At 39.2% G+C, this 14,205-nt stretch overlaps 1 protein-coding gene across 1 annotated transcript in view; it reads right to left on the bottom strand.

The window, feature by feature from the left end:
• Positions 1–4,703: 4,703 nt before the first annotated feature.
• LOC144605419 (mitogen-activated protein kinase 4-like) overlaps positions 4,704–14,205 on the bottom strand; it is an 83,189-nt gene continuing 73,687 nt past the window's right edge. Inside the window, exon 7 of the mRNA XM_078420689.1 lies at positions 4,704–13,386. Within this exon, the coding sequence (XP_078276815.1) occupies positions 12,708–13,386 (679 nt within the window). The 3' untranslated portion in view covers positions 4,704–12,707. The remainder of the gene's footprint in view (positions 13,387–14,205) is intronic.

Here is a 14,205-nt window from a genome sequence, read left to right as displayed (position 1 = left end):
CATAATTGCCTTCAGTTTTATCTTTATTAATTTTATATCCTGATACTTTCCCATATTCTTCCAGTCTGAAATATAATTTTCTTAAGGATTCCAATGGTCTAGTAAGACAAATTAAGACATCATCTGCAAATAAAGTAATCTTGTGATCTTCCTGATTAACTTTAAATCCTTTAATATCTAAATCTGATCTTATTAGCTCTGCCAGAGGTTCAATGGCCAATACAAATAAAGCCGGTGACAAGGGACATCCCTGTCTACTAGATCTTTCCAAATTAAATGATTGAGAAGATTGGCCATTTGGCACCACTTTGGCTTTAGGTTGTTTATAAAGAGCTTTTACCCAGTTAATAAAACCATTTCCTAATCGGTACTTCTCTAATACTTTAAATAAAAAATCCCATTCTAACCTGTCAAACGCCTTTTCAGCATCTAAAGCAACAGCTACGCTCAATTCCTTTCTTTTCTGTGCTAAATGTAAAATACTTATAAATCTTGCTACATTATCAGATATTTTCCTTTTTTTGACAAATCCAGTCGACCACATGTCTCTTGAGGGCGGAGAGGGTGCTGCACCAATGCAGGAGTGGTTTGGGCCCAACGGGTCCACTTGGTCTAGTATACAATAAAAATCTTGCATGTAGCAGCATCACAGGCACATCTCCAATAGAGAGAACATAAATTATACATACATTGTATAAGGCAGTGAAAAAAATAAAAATCATGCAAAAAAAGGACATTAGTGCAAAAAACCAAAATTAGAAACCACAATGTGGTCAAACAAGTCAAAATAAGTGGTAGTCCGTGGCATTGTTTACTGGGGTTCAAGCCGGTTCTTGAAACTGGTGGAAACCGGATGAGAAGTAGTTGTTCCTGAACCTGATGGTGTGGGACTTCAGGCTTTTATATCTCCTGCCTGATGATTACAAGGTTGTGTTCTTGCCCCTACACTCTTCAGCATGGTCTTCTCTGCCATGCTGACTGATGCCTTCCGTGACTGCCAGGATGGAATACACATCAGGTACAGGACTGACAGCAGGCTGTTCAACCTCAGGCACCTGCAAGCTTTACAAAGGTGAAGGAGACCATCATCAGAGATTTCTTGTTTGCTGATGACTGCGCCCTTAACGCCAGCACAGAGCAGAAGATGCAGCATGAAATGGACTGCTTCTCACAGGCCTGTGACAACTTTGGTCTCTCCATTAGCACCAAAAAGTCTGAAGTTATGTACCAGCCCGCGCCTGGAAAGCCCTACCAGGAACCACATATCATGGTGAAGGGGCAGAATCTACAGGCAATCGACAGCTTTACCTATCTGGGTAGTACACTCTCACGAGTGGTGAACATTGACGCTGAGGTCAACAACAGGATTGCCAAGGCCAGCGCTGCCTTTGGGCGACTCCGTGAGAATGTTTGGGAGCGGAGAGGACTCAGCCTTACCACCAAGCTGAAGGTCTACCGTGCAGTGATAGACCTTCACCACTGACCACTCTTCTCCATGCCAGTGAGACCTGGACTGCCTACATCAGACATGCCAAATAACTCAATCACTTTCACGAGCTGCCTACGCAGACTCCTTCACATCAGGGGGCAGGACAAAATTCCCGACACAGAGGTCTTGGAACGGGCCGGAATCCCCAGCGTCCACACCCTCCAAATGGAAAGCCCAAGCCAGATGGGCAGGCCATGTCGTTAGAATGCCCGAGAGTCGACTGCCAAAACAGCTTCTGTATGGAGAACTGTGTCAGGGCAAGCGCTCAGTAGGAGGACAGAAGAAACGGTTTAAGGACTGCCTCAAAGTGTCCCTCAAAGACTTGGACATCAACCTCAGCTCTTGCTCTGGACCATCCAACCTGGCGTAGCAAGCTCACCACAGGAGCCCGTGCAGCAGAGGAAAGACGCACTGTAGAGGCCCAGAGGAAATGCACCGCGCGCAAGGCCCGGGCTACCTCCACTTCCACTGCAGCACCCATCCACTTGTGTCCTACGCGTGGGCATGCCTTCCTGGCCCGGATTGGCCTCACCAGTCACTTCCGGACCCACAGTCACCAATCCTCCAACTGAAAGTGAAGTCATGGTCATCTTCGAACCCGAAGGACGAACAACAACAACATCTCCTGCCAGATGATTACAGTGAGACATGGGCATTGATGTCAGAATTGAATGCACTCAGTGACTGAGCCTGTTTGGTTGTCTTGGATACCGAAGCCCAAAGATTTATTGGCCATTGAGTAAAGAAATTACTTTTCATCTTTATCCTTAACTTTGAAACCTTGACCCTTGGTTATAGACATCCCACTTGGGGAATAATATTCCTGCATCTCCCCTGTTGAGCCTCACTTGAATTATGTATATGTCAATAGATTTTGTAGAAACTCTAGAGACCATATATATGCCTGATAAGCATATTTGATCCTCATATGGCAAATCCACCATCTCAGGGATCAACCAAGTGAAATAAACAAATGGCTGGAGTAACTCAGCAGGTCAGGCAGCATCTGTGGAGGCATATGGACAGACAACATTTCAGGTTGGGACCCTTCTTTCGACTGATGGAGTTAGCTGAGAGATAGAGAGATGAGAAGAAGGGCTGAGGCAAGAGTTGGCAAATGACAGAGGCATTCAGGTGAGGAGCTCTGAAAAGACATTTGGACAGATATCTCGTCACGAAGTGTTTATGGCCAAATGCAGGTTAGCCCAGGTTAACACGAACAAGTTGGGCCAAAGGGCCTGCTTCCATGCTGTTAGTCGTAATGCAGGTAGTGCTGCTGCCTTGCAGCTCCAGCAACCAGATTCAATCTGGACCTTCAGTGTTATCTGTGTTGAGTTTGAACTTTCATTTTATGACTACCTGGGATTTCACCGGGTGCTCAGGTTTCCTCCCGCACACCACTAATTCATAAGTTAAATGGTAAATTAACATGAACGTGGGTGGCAGGAGTGCTGAGAGATGTATGAAAATAGCTGATGATGATATATTATTGTCACTTGCACCTAGTTTAGGTGCAATGAAATTCTTTGTTTTTGCATACAATGTACACAAAAGAGTCGCTACAAAGTCTAGGACAAAGTTACAAAGAATCACCACCCACATTAGTCCACATTAGTTCTCGGTGGCACCCCTACGCCGGGCCCCCTTAATTCTCGACAGCCCCCGAACCCTTACACCAGGTCCACCTTCGATCTCAGTGACTACCCCGCCACGCCTGTCCCCCTTTGTTCTCGGCGACGCGGCCTGTCCAACTTGGCCCGACATCGTCTTCGGCCCGATTCCGTTCAAGGCTTCGACCCGACTTGGAGGCTCCGACCCAGTCTTGTCTTCAGCATGACCTAGTCTTCTTCTTCGGCCTGACCTCGAGGCTCCGACCTGACTCGTCCTCAGCCCAACCCGACCTCAGCCAGAGTAGGGTCAGAAGCCGGTGCAATAAACAACTGGGGAGCCATTGAGAGTCAGGGATGTGTCGGCAGGTCCGTCCACTATCTCCGACATCTGTTATAAGGGGATCATTAAAAAAGGGTTTACTGTATTGACTTTGCTAAACAATTAGAAGAGAAGATTGAGAGTATAATTGATTCTCACGTCAGAGCGACATGACTGGAAAGGGCGCTCAGCGCTCAATGCTATCTGTGGCCGCTCAGGGAATTTCAACTGAGCTTTCGTAAATTTTGTCCGGATTATAGGGGTGGGCAGACCATCAGTTGCTGGAAAACCGGTGTTCACATTGTATTTAGAGGTAGCAACATTCATTCTGATCACACTGACCTAATGGGATATTATTACAAGATAGATAATCTTAAATGTTTAATTAATAAAGGGGCGGCACGGTGGAGCAATGAATGGCAGAGTTGCTGTCTTACAACGCTAGACCCAAGTACGGGTGCTTGTCTGTATGGAGTTTGTATTTTCTCACCTGTGTGGGTTTTCTCTGGGATCTCTGGTTTCCTCCCACACTCCAAAAGATGTACAGGTTTGTAGGCTAATTGGCTTGGCTTGGCTTAATTGTAAATTGTCCCGAGTATGTGTAGGATAGTGTTAGTATGCGGGGATTGCTGATCAGCACGGACTTCGTGGGCCGAAGGGCCCGTTTCCACACTGTATCTTTAAACTTAATACATTTAACAGCGTGGATCAAACCCCAGTATTCAGAACTTTCCCTTTTAAAATGTCATTCGGTCATAAGCATTATATCTGCTACATACATGAATATTTCTGTAGAACTGGAAATCATCGGGCACCTAGGATGGCCATTTGGGCCATTTGGGCTGAAGGGCCTTTTTTCCACGCTGTATGCCTCTCATTAAAGTTGAAGATGTGGGAATTGGAAAGTTAAATCCACAGGATTAAGTGCAATTTATGAGAATGCTCTGGGGATAAACTCCCAAGAATTCATCTTTAAACTTTCAGAATTTATCCAAAAATATACATCCATGTGACTTCCGGTTATCATGTGCTATTATTAATACCCAAGGTTTTTCTTGCATTTTTTAAATCGTCTGCTGGGTTACCAGATTTCTTGTTGCTATTGATAACAAATGTGCATTCTGAGAATATTGCAGTCACCATTGCAGTCAGGTAATTTTTAGATATAAGGTTTACGTAATTGTACAACGAAAAGTAATTAGCAAACAGAAACAAAACTGTTGCACTGTGTGGACCATAGAGTTGAAATAGTGCAGAAAACACATTCTTGGAAAAATTATCTTTATTCCTTTTTGGAGATATTTACAGGTTTACCCTTAACATCCCAATAAATCAAGAGTAATGAGGAATATATCTGCTTTAAAAAATAAAACACCAAAGCTTTATTTCCATCTCACATTTTGAGTCACATTAAATTAGTTTTTATAAAATGCACATTGGAATTCTGTATTATGCATGATATACAGGATTGTGCAAAACATTCATTCCCGTCACTAACTTTAAATATAAATTTTGTTATACAGTGCATTAAGATTTTTAAGTCTTTCAATTTTAAAGTAATAATATCCATTTTGCAGGCCTGCATTCATAATAAAATATTGCAAAATTATTTTGAGGCCACATTTAGGTAGATCTCCTGAGCTGGCAACCACTTCCTTTTGTTAAGTCAAATTCATTTTAAAGGCCACCATCTTCATTAAAAGAAACAACTTATTTTTCATTTTGTTCATAGCAAAATTATATGATCATTTCAATTGCATTGAGATTATTTTAGCACTTGCTTGTACAACTCTTCTGTATTTTCTACCTATGGTAACAACGTCCTTTTACAACTATTGAAAATAATCTAATTGAGGCCCAACATGATGGCAGTAAGGCACAACAAACAATGGGTATAAATTTGTACTCTAAAATAGCAGGATCTCATTAGGTACACTTAATACCTTACAAATCCACACGATATTTGGAGGTTCCTACATCATGTGTCTCTGGCTCATGTTATACGAGTCTGGAGCAATAAAGGTGATTCAGAAATCTCACATATCAAGAAAAAATTTGTAAAGTATACAATAATTTACAAGAAAGCACTATTTAGCCTTTTCTGCCATCTGGGTTCATTGCGGTTTATCAGAGTACCCATAAGTGTATGCATGAGGTTAACTCACTCAGTACATACCTGAACATGGACCTTTCCTAAATTCATCGAATTGTATATTCAAAAATTTTAAATATTTACATAAAGTAACATGCTCATTAATTGTATTCCACTTTGAACCTCATTACTCACAGATGACCAATTTGATTCACCCCTTCAAATGTATTTACAGATATTGTGTTACCAGCACATTACATTTAGAACAATGAATATTTAGTCGTTAGCTCTTTGAATCTATCTGGGTACCATAATTCAATATGTTTATTTGAATTCCTTTTTTTTCACGCCATCTCTTCATAATTTAAGTTTCAAGACTTAATCTCGGTACTTTCCTTAGAAAATAAATAATTCCTGGACGTAACAATGAAATTGGTGTCCAGATAGATGAATTATATGATTAAAACATTGAGATTCTTGTTTGAATGAAGTGAAACATCAGTTGTGTTTTTGCATTTTTGCTAATCAACAACATTAAAACAGTACCTTAAGACTTTATTTCAGGATAACTTTTTCAAACATTGATTTAAATGCAAAACAAAACTGCATAAGCTGGAAATTTGAAATCAAAACAGAAAATGCTGAAATATCCAGCAAGTTGGGTAGCATCTATGAAACAAACATTTGAAACGTTTTATGGCATGGTACATGGAGATCTGATGTTATGGTACTTTATAAAGAAGAGTACGATGCAACATCCTGTTGTATATATTGTTGACTTGAAACTGTGTCCCTTTAACCACATAGTTTATTTGTTAAATATACACACTTTCTTGAAAATCAGAGATTTAATTTTATTTGGTGAGATAACTGTGTTGATTTGAAAAATATTTTCTATTTTTGTACATATAGGAGAAACATTCACCATTTTGGTACTTTTATTCTTTGTTTTTTTTTCCTCAAGTTACTTTGCCTCTGGACTGAAGTGTGACATTGGCAGGATATGAGAAAGTGTAGACACTGGTAGAATTAATCAAAGTCAGTCAGAAAATAAGACAAAGCTCAAGCATGTTCCCTAATGATTTGGCAGAATGGTTTTAGTTACATTTAAAAAGTAATTGCTATTTAGCAAATGGAGTATTTTGTCAACTAGATTGTTCAGAAATGGGCATCTAATGTGAGCCCAATCACTTCACCTAGACGGTCCGTTTCAAGAACCACTATGGCTCGTTTGGATTCCTTCCTCTATTTTATTTGCTAAGGTCTTTTTTTGTTTAATGGGCCATAAACATTGTGATTCTTGTGTTAGTAATGGTTTGATGTTGATTTAAAAGTCTGAATTATATCAGGCGATCAGCTTTCACCCTTTTTCATAAAAATTGGTTGCACAAGATTTTTCAAACAAAAAATGGCCCAGAATGAATTTGTCTGTGAGCTGCGAGAGAGAGAAATATAAAACAGGTACGACATTGCAGTATGCAACATTACATTCTTACAAAGATATTTGTATACCTTTAGGCAATGATATTAGAATACCATTGTGACTGATGTTCACAATGGAAGATAAATGATTTGGTTCTTTTACTGTTTGTCTGCCTATACAAGGCATTATTCTCAGTCAGAAATAAAACTGAGATAACCCATTGACGAATTTACAACCTCCATCTGATCTAATTAGTCATCTCAAAATTCTGCTTACTTTTAACGAGTTATGTGATTTTATCTTTAGTCTTGATCAAAATATAGTATACAAAACAAATCACTTTGTTATGAAAGAAAATTGCTTTATACCAAGTACTGAAATGTATGTTCCATTCTGCACCGTCATATAATGTCGCTTTTACTGTTTTTCAGGTTAGAGGGAAAATGTTTTGTTCAGGGAGAAAATATTAAAATAATTCAAATTGGCAAAACTAGTTATTCAAATACTGGATATTCAACTAAATGGAGAACTGTCGGGCTCAGCAGATCCTCTGCAATTCAGCAGCTCAAACAGAAATTATGCAACATAGTTTCACCAATGAATCATCCAGATAAAGGTTAAAATCTCTGGCATTTACCCTTATACAAATTGTATTATTTAAAGTTAAATAGAAGTTGGCCGATAGCATAGATTGTACCATCTCCAAATTATGACATTCTCATTTGTTCTTTATGGCAAAGACGATCAATAGTGTGTGCATACCTCAAACACTAATACCAACTGCAACATATTTTTCATTCTAGTTCCTTGTTTATGATTCATCTGATGGACAGGTGTCCTAGTCTTAAAGTTTTGGTATTCCAGTGGAAACAAGACTCAAAATTTCAGTTTGAAAATTAGTAATCAATAATATGTAATCTTGAGGCAGTGAGAGATGTGAAGCATCAGTATACTTTGTCATAAGTGTACTTTGTAATAAGTGATGAATCGTTTATGGATCCATTTCTTGAATTCACAAGTGTTAGTTGTCATTTTCTGGAGAGCAACTGACTGAAGATTAAACACCCACTCCTTCCCAAGAAAAAGAATGAGAATTCAAAGAGACAGATGTTTAATGTCATACTCCAAAGTGAAGATTAAAGTAACTATTTAGAGACTCCCAGTTTCCCCCTTGCCACCTAATTGTATGTGATAAGAAAAAGTGATGAAGTAGAAAATATTTTTATAGATATTCGCCTCTAAGTAAATCTGATGGATCATAGTGTGTTAGAAGGAACTGCAGATGCTGGTTTAAGTCTGAAGAAGGGTCTCAACCAGAAGCGTCACCCGTTCCTTCTCTCCAGAGATGCTGCCTCTCCGAGTTACTCCAGCATCTATCTGATGGATCATAGGCCATGTTTTCTCGGTTTTAATGGTATGGCTTGAGCAAGAGAAATCGAACACTACAACAGAGAGAAGTACATCCAATTACAAATTAGCTGAAGCAGAGGAACTAAGACATAAAGTAGAATATGGCCAAGATGATCCTTTAGAATAATGGTAACATTGTTCCTGCTTATTTGACATGAAAGTGGGTGCATAATCAAGCTTGTCCATCTTTGCAGGTAATTCAGATTTCATGGGGTTGTAAGCAACAGGGAACAGATAGATAAAATACAGAAGGGAAAGGTAAAAGACCTTTGACAGCAGAGGGATCTGGTGTCCAAGACCATAACTCCCTGAAAGTAGCAACACAAAAGATAGAGTGGTAAAGTAGTATATGTAGGAAGGAACTGCAGATGCTGGTTTAAACCGATAGACACAAAATGCTGGAGTATCTCAGCAGGACAGGCAGCATCTCTGGAGAGAAGAAATGGGTGACGTTTCAGGTCAGGACCCTTCTAAAGACTAGTCAGGGGAAAGGGAAACGAGAGAGATATAGAACAAAGGAATGAAAGATATGCAAAAGAGTAATGATGATAAAGGAAACTGGCCATTGTTAACTGTTTGCTTGGTGAGAGTGGGAACCTGGTGCGACTTGGATGGGGGAGGAATAGAGAGAAAGGGAGTGCAGGGGTTACTTGAAGTTAGAGAAATCAATATTCATACCACTGGGTTGTAAGTTGCTCAGGCAAAATAGGAGATGCTGTTCCTCTAATTTGCAATTAGCCTCACTCTTGCCTTTATTGCTTGCCTTCATTGATAGGGGCATTGAGGCAGGAAGAAATGTTGCAGCTTTATTTTTCTTTTGTTAGACTCGCATATGGAGTACAACATGTGGTTTGGTTGTCCCACTATAGGAGGAATAAGGATGCTTTAGAGTGCACGCAGAAGAGGTTTACAAGAAAGCTGCCTTGATTAGAGGGTATGTTCTGTAAGGGGAGCTTGGGAAAAAACTTGTATTGTTTTCTCTGGAGCATCGGAGGTTGAGGAAGGACGGTTGAGAATGCGATTTTGAAGAGCCACACATGGAATACTGTGTATAGTTGCAGTCTCCATATTTAAGGAAGGATATACTTGCATTAGGGTCAATTCAGGCAATGTTCACTAGATTTATTCCTCTGACGAAAGCTCAGAGGTTGTGCAGATTGGATCAATATTCATTGGAGTTAAGATGTATGAGGTGTTCTGATTGAATCCCAAGATTCTAAGAGGATTTGCAAGTGAATGCTGTGAAGACATTTCCTGTAGTGAGGTTGCTGAGTTTCAGAATAAAGGTTCACTTATTGAGACAATGAGAAGGAATTTCTTCTCTCAGAGATTCATCCAATTTTGGAATTCTTCTCGCCAGAGAGCTATGGGGATGGGGCTTTTGAATGTATTCAAGGTGGAATTTGATGGATATTTGACAAAGAGCACAATGTGGAGAGAATGGGAAAGTGACGGTGAGTGGATCAACCATGATCTTTCTGAATGATGGAGCCGGCATGAGAGGCCAATTAGCCTAGCCTTGCATCTGTTTCTGATGCTCATATTTAAAGTCCTGATCCGTGTTGTGTTTAAATGGTCCTATTCTAAACCTCAGAAGTTTTACAGATCTAATCCGAAAAATGCACAATTTCTGCAGCCATTTTTTTAAAGACTAAGGATTAAGCTTTCAGGTCCTGTATATTAGTCAGATTTCAATCCATTAATTTTTTGCTACCTATTGTTAAAATGTTGTTTAAGGTCATCCTCTCACCTGTATAATTATTCTTCTGGAATGAGATCTGTGTTTTCTGCCTTGAAAATGCGTACAAAGTACTTGTTCAATATCTAATTCCCCATTGTAATTTCTCTTTATGTTGCGTAGCAAGGACCCATGACTACTTTTGTTAAACTCTTCCTATTTATGATCCTGTAGACATTTTCACAATTTATTTTTAAGTAACTAAAAGACAAATGCTGGAGTAACCTTTCTCGTTCCATTGATCCTGCATGATCTGCTGAGATTTTTCTTCCAGGATTTTCTGTATTTAGAAATAAACTCTTGTCCATAGCAGAAATATCTAAAACTAGAGGGCATAGGATTAAGATGAGGATAAAGGGGATCGGAAGAAGAATTTTGTTCAACCAGAGGGAATCTGGAATGCAGTCTGAGGAGGTGGTGGAGGCAGTTACTGTCACCACAGATGAGTACTTGATCGCCAAGGCATATAAAGCTATGGACCATGTGCTGGTAAATGAGATTAGTTTAGATCTCATTTGATGAAACTTGATGGACTGTAGAATCTCTTTCTACACTGTAGAATCTCTTTCTACACTGTAGAATCTCTTTCTACACTGTAAGACTCAATGAAATAAGGACCCAATGCTGAAATAATTTTGAAGTGCCCTTTTGCTGCCTTGATTGAGTTGTCTAACTCATGGGATTCAGGAGAGAGAACAGGGACTATCTTGGTCCTTTTGGCTCAGTCCCCTTGATAACCTCCAGTAGTACATGTATCTTATCCATGTCATTTTTAACACTTTTTTTCCTGAATGCATCGATTCATTACCACATTTAACATAATTTATTTTTCAGTTTCATCTAAGTGGCCAGGGGACCCAAGAATATTATGCCAAACCAGCCCTTTTTTCAGCATTCGCTGAAGAGAATTCACTTAGTTTCTACTATCAGCTAAAATGTCTCAATGTATCTTTCGCTGTAATATACCTGTTGAAATGGCAAACACAGCAGAATGGAATTATCAGGGAGAGCACTATTTACAATTTTCGGTAGTTTTTTCTACTGCTAATATTTACCTGCAAGTGTTTAAAAAATAACCTGCATTTACATTACACTTTAGATCAGATTGAAAATCGTCAGGATGTATTTTCAGCAGTATAGCCTTTTTAAGTACTAAAAAGAAATCTTGCAGCAGTCTCCTTTTGCTGCTCAGCCCCTGTTTAAATTCAATGCAACCAGTCTCAACTCGACTCATCTTTGAGACAGAACAGGTCCACCTTATTCCATTTTATATTAAGTGATATTCAGACTGGTCACACAATATGTAGCTGCAGACAATGGAAAATTATCACCATGGTGCAAGTTAGAAGATTTTCCGAGCTTGCAAGCAAGGTGTATTCTTTGAGCAGAATGTGAAATCCAGAGCCTTCAGTCGGGATTATATTTGATAAAGGAATGCTTCACAAAGGCAGAGTTGAGAAGTGTTTCATTTTGCTATAATAATTATTCAGCCCAAGAAATAAGCAAGCTCTTAAAAAAATAAATGTAAATAATTTCACCTCTGAGAAGATAGTAATAGGATTTTCACACCAATAGGTGATGTTCCAGTCCAGAACTCTAAAATGTTATCTTATCTACAGCATATAAGATACTAGATTTTAACTCCTGGCTGGGCAGTTGACTGCTAAATTGGGCCTTCCAGGGACACCATGGTTAAATCTCTGACAGGGTAATGAAGTTACTTTGGCACCTTTAAAGCTGCCAATCCAATAACATACAAGTTTGGGATATAGAGATTCAGTCATTAAAGTGGAAAGCATGGGATACAACAACCCACATTGTGTGCATGGAATATCTCCTGGCTCTCCAAAAATATTATTTTATATTTAGAAAATAACTACTAATTCTGTCCCATCAGATTTTATTGAGGCTAGCATCTTCAGCGAATACCATGCCCAGCTAAAATCCTATCAGGATTCTGTATAAATTGCATTTGTGATAAAGGGGAAATAAATTCTAACTCAATGATTACAATTAACCCATTTAAAGAAGTTGAGATGTTATATGGGTAGGTGGGAATTGAACCTGAAGTCATTCAGATGGAAATGGGGCAAATGTGAAATATTCCAATTGGGAAATTCCACACCCAAAAACATGGCAGAAAGCTAGAATTGGACAGAGCAAATGAACAAGGCAATCAAATAGTAAAAAAATAATTTAGCCTTTGAAAGAAAAATGTCACAACATCCATGTTATTGCCCCTAATTCATTAGTATGAACCTAAAATGTAACCTGTATGTACATGCATCACATAAAGTTATAGATTTTTCAGGCAAATTAATTGAAACTATCAGCACAAGATGGCAAATTCATTTCCTGGAAATATACAAAAAATACGAGCTTTCATTTTTGCTGAAATAGTGTCATAATCATCCCAGGTTTAGCAGTCATTGGTGCTTACTACAGCTATCTTCCAAATGAATGAAGCAGTGAACTTGGGTTGGAATGGATCAAACAGCCCACATCTGTAAGAATTAATTTTCCAGGTTAATTTCCATTAGGTTATTCTACTTGTTTGTTGGGACACCATCTTTATAAACTGACACCCCAATGCAGCAGTTCCAATAATATCCAATAATGCTGTATTCTACCATCTTTCTTTTTCATTGATTTCTGCCTGGACTATTTCATTGGCATGTTCTGACATGCAAGTGCCATTCAAATCATTTAATTTATTATCGGCTAGCTCTTCTTGTTTCCCACAAAGTTTCAGAGCTCTGGATATGAAGACATCGAAATCAAATTGGGAGCCTCCTCCACTTATTTCTGAAGATGCCAGAGTGCGCGGCGATGCTGGCTGACTCCTTTCCTGAATGTTTGGCAACGAGCTGGAGCAATCAATTTTTAAAGGACTGCCATTCTTATAATCTGAGACTTTCAAAAGGAGGTCTGATTTCCCTTCATCCAGTGAAACAGCCACACATGAGGCCGTTGCTGTTCTTTTCCTGTGAGATAAATCCAGAATGAGTTTGGGTTCGGAGTAATGATGGGGCTTGTTATCCCTCCACAATAGTCTATCCAGGTAAGAGGGCGATCCGATTTTATAATCGCACGATCGTCCATAGTCCATTTCACACATTCGATCCATTGACGTGTGAGACTGCTCCAGGAGTCTCTCAGAGCTACTCTGTGAATATTTACGTGGGTCGATCTGCACATCTTCTGCTACAGCTTTGGACATAGCTCGTGGATCTCGCTGCACTTCATCCATGTCTCCATATTTGTCCCGGAGCCATTCCAAGTCAGAAGAGAAGCTATCTTGATATCTGCAATACAAATGTTAATTGTGATTATTTTAAAGAGAAGCAGTAAAAATCAGTCTGAAGAAGGGTTCCGACCTGAAACGTTACCCATCCTTTTTCTCCAGAGATGCTGCCTGACCCGCTGAGTTACCTCAGTGCTTTTTGTCTATCTTTAGCAGCAGAGGTAATATCCTTGTATTGATTCAAAATTCTGCAATATCTTACAATGGGAGATGTAATTTTTGCTATTTATTGGGAAAGCTTCCAGGTCCAGTTTTCACTTTAATTGGATATCCCCCTCATCAAATAATGAAACAGAATTTTCTATGTTTCCATCAAAATTCCTGAGAATTATAAGGAATTGGATAGCAGAACTATTTGTATCTGTTATGGTTTAAGAAAGTACCTAGACTTTGTTTGTACCTCCCACCATCAGTTGGTTGTGAGAAGAATTTTAGAGTTGAAAACAGTCATTTATATTTACATAGGACCTTTATCATATCAAAATGCCTCAAGGTACTTGAGACATAAATAAAATGTTACATATAGAATATATGTTGCAATAATACCACTCGAGTATTATGAAAATATAATAGGTGCAGATGCTGGAAATCTGCTGGAACCACTAATTAGGACAGGTGATATCTGTGGAAAGAGACAGGGAGTTATTGTTGCCGGTCCAAGACTTTTCAAAAGAACTGGGAAGCAGAGAATACAAGTTGCTTTAGCTTTCTATCCCACTCCTAATCAGACCCATGTGTCTCTGGCCTCCTGCACTATTGCAACAAGGCTTAAAATAAGCTTGAGCAGCATCATGTCATCTTCTTTCTGGGCATGTGGCAG

The sequence above is a fragment of the Rhinoraja longicauda genome, chromosome 1 (genome assembly GCF_053455715.1).
Source record: "Rhinoraja longicauda isolate Sanriku21f chromosome 1, sRhiLon1.1, whole genome shotgun sequence".
Classification (NCBI taxonomy): domain Eukaryota; kingdom Metazoa; phylum Chordata; class Chondrichthyes; order Rajiformes; family Arhynchobatidae; genus Rhinoraja; species Rhinoraja longicauda.
The sequence above is the reverse complement of the archived record's forward strand: the minus strand, read 5'-3'. Positions and strand labels throughout refer to the sequence as shown.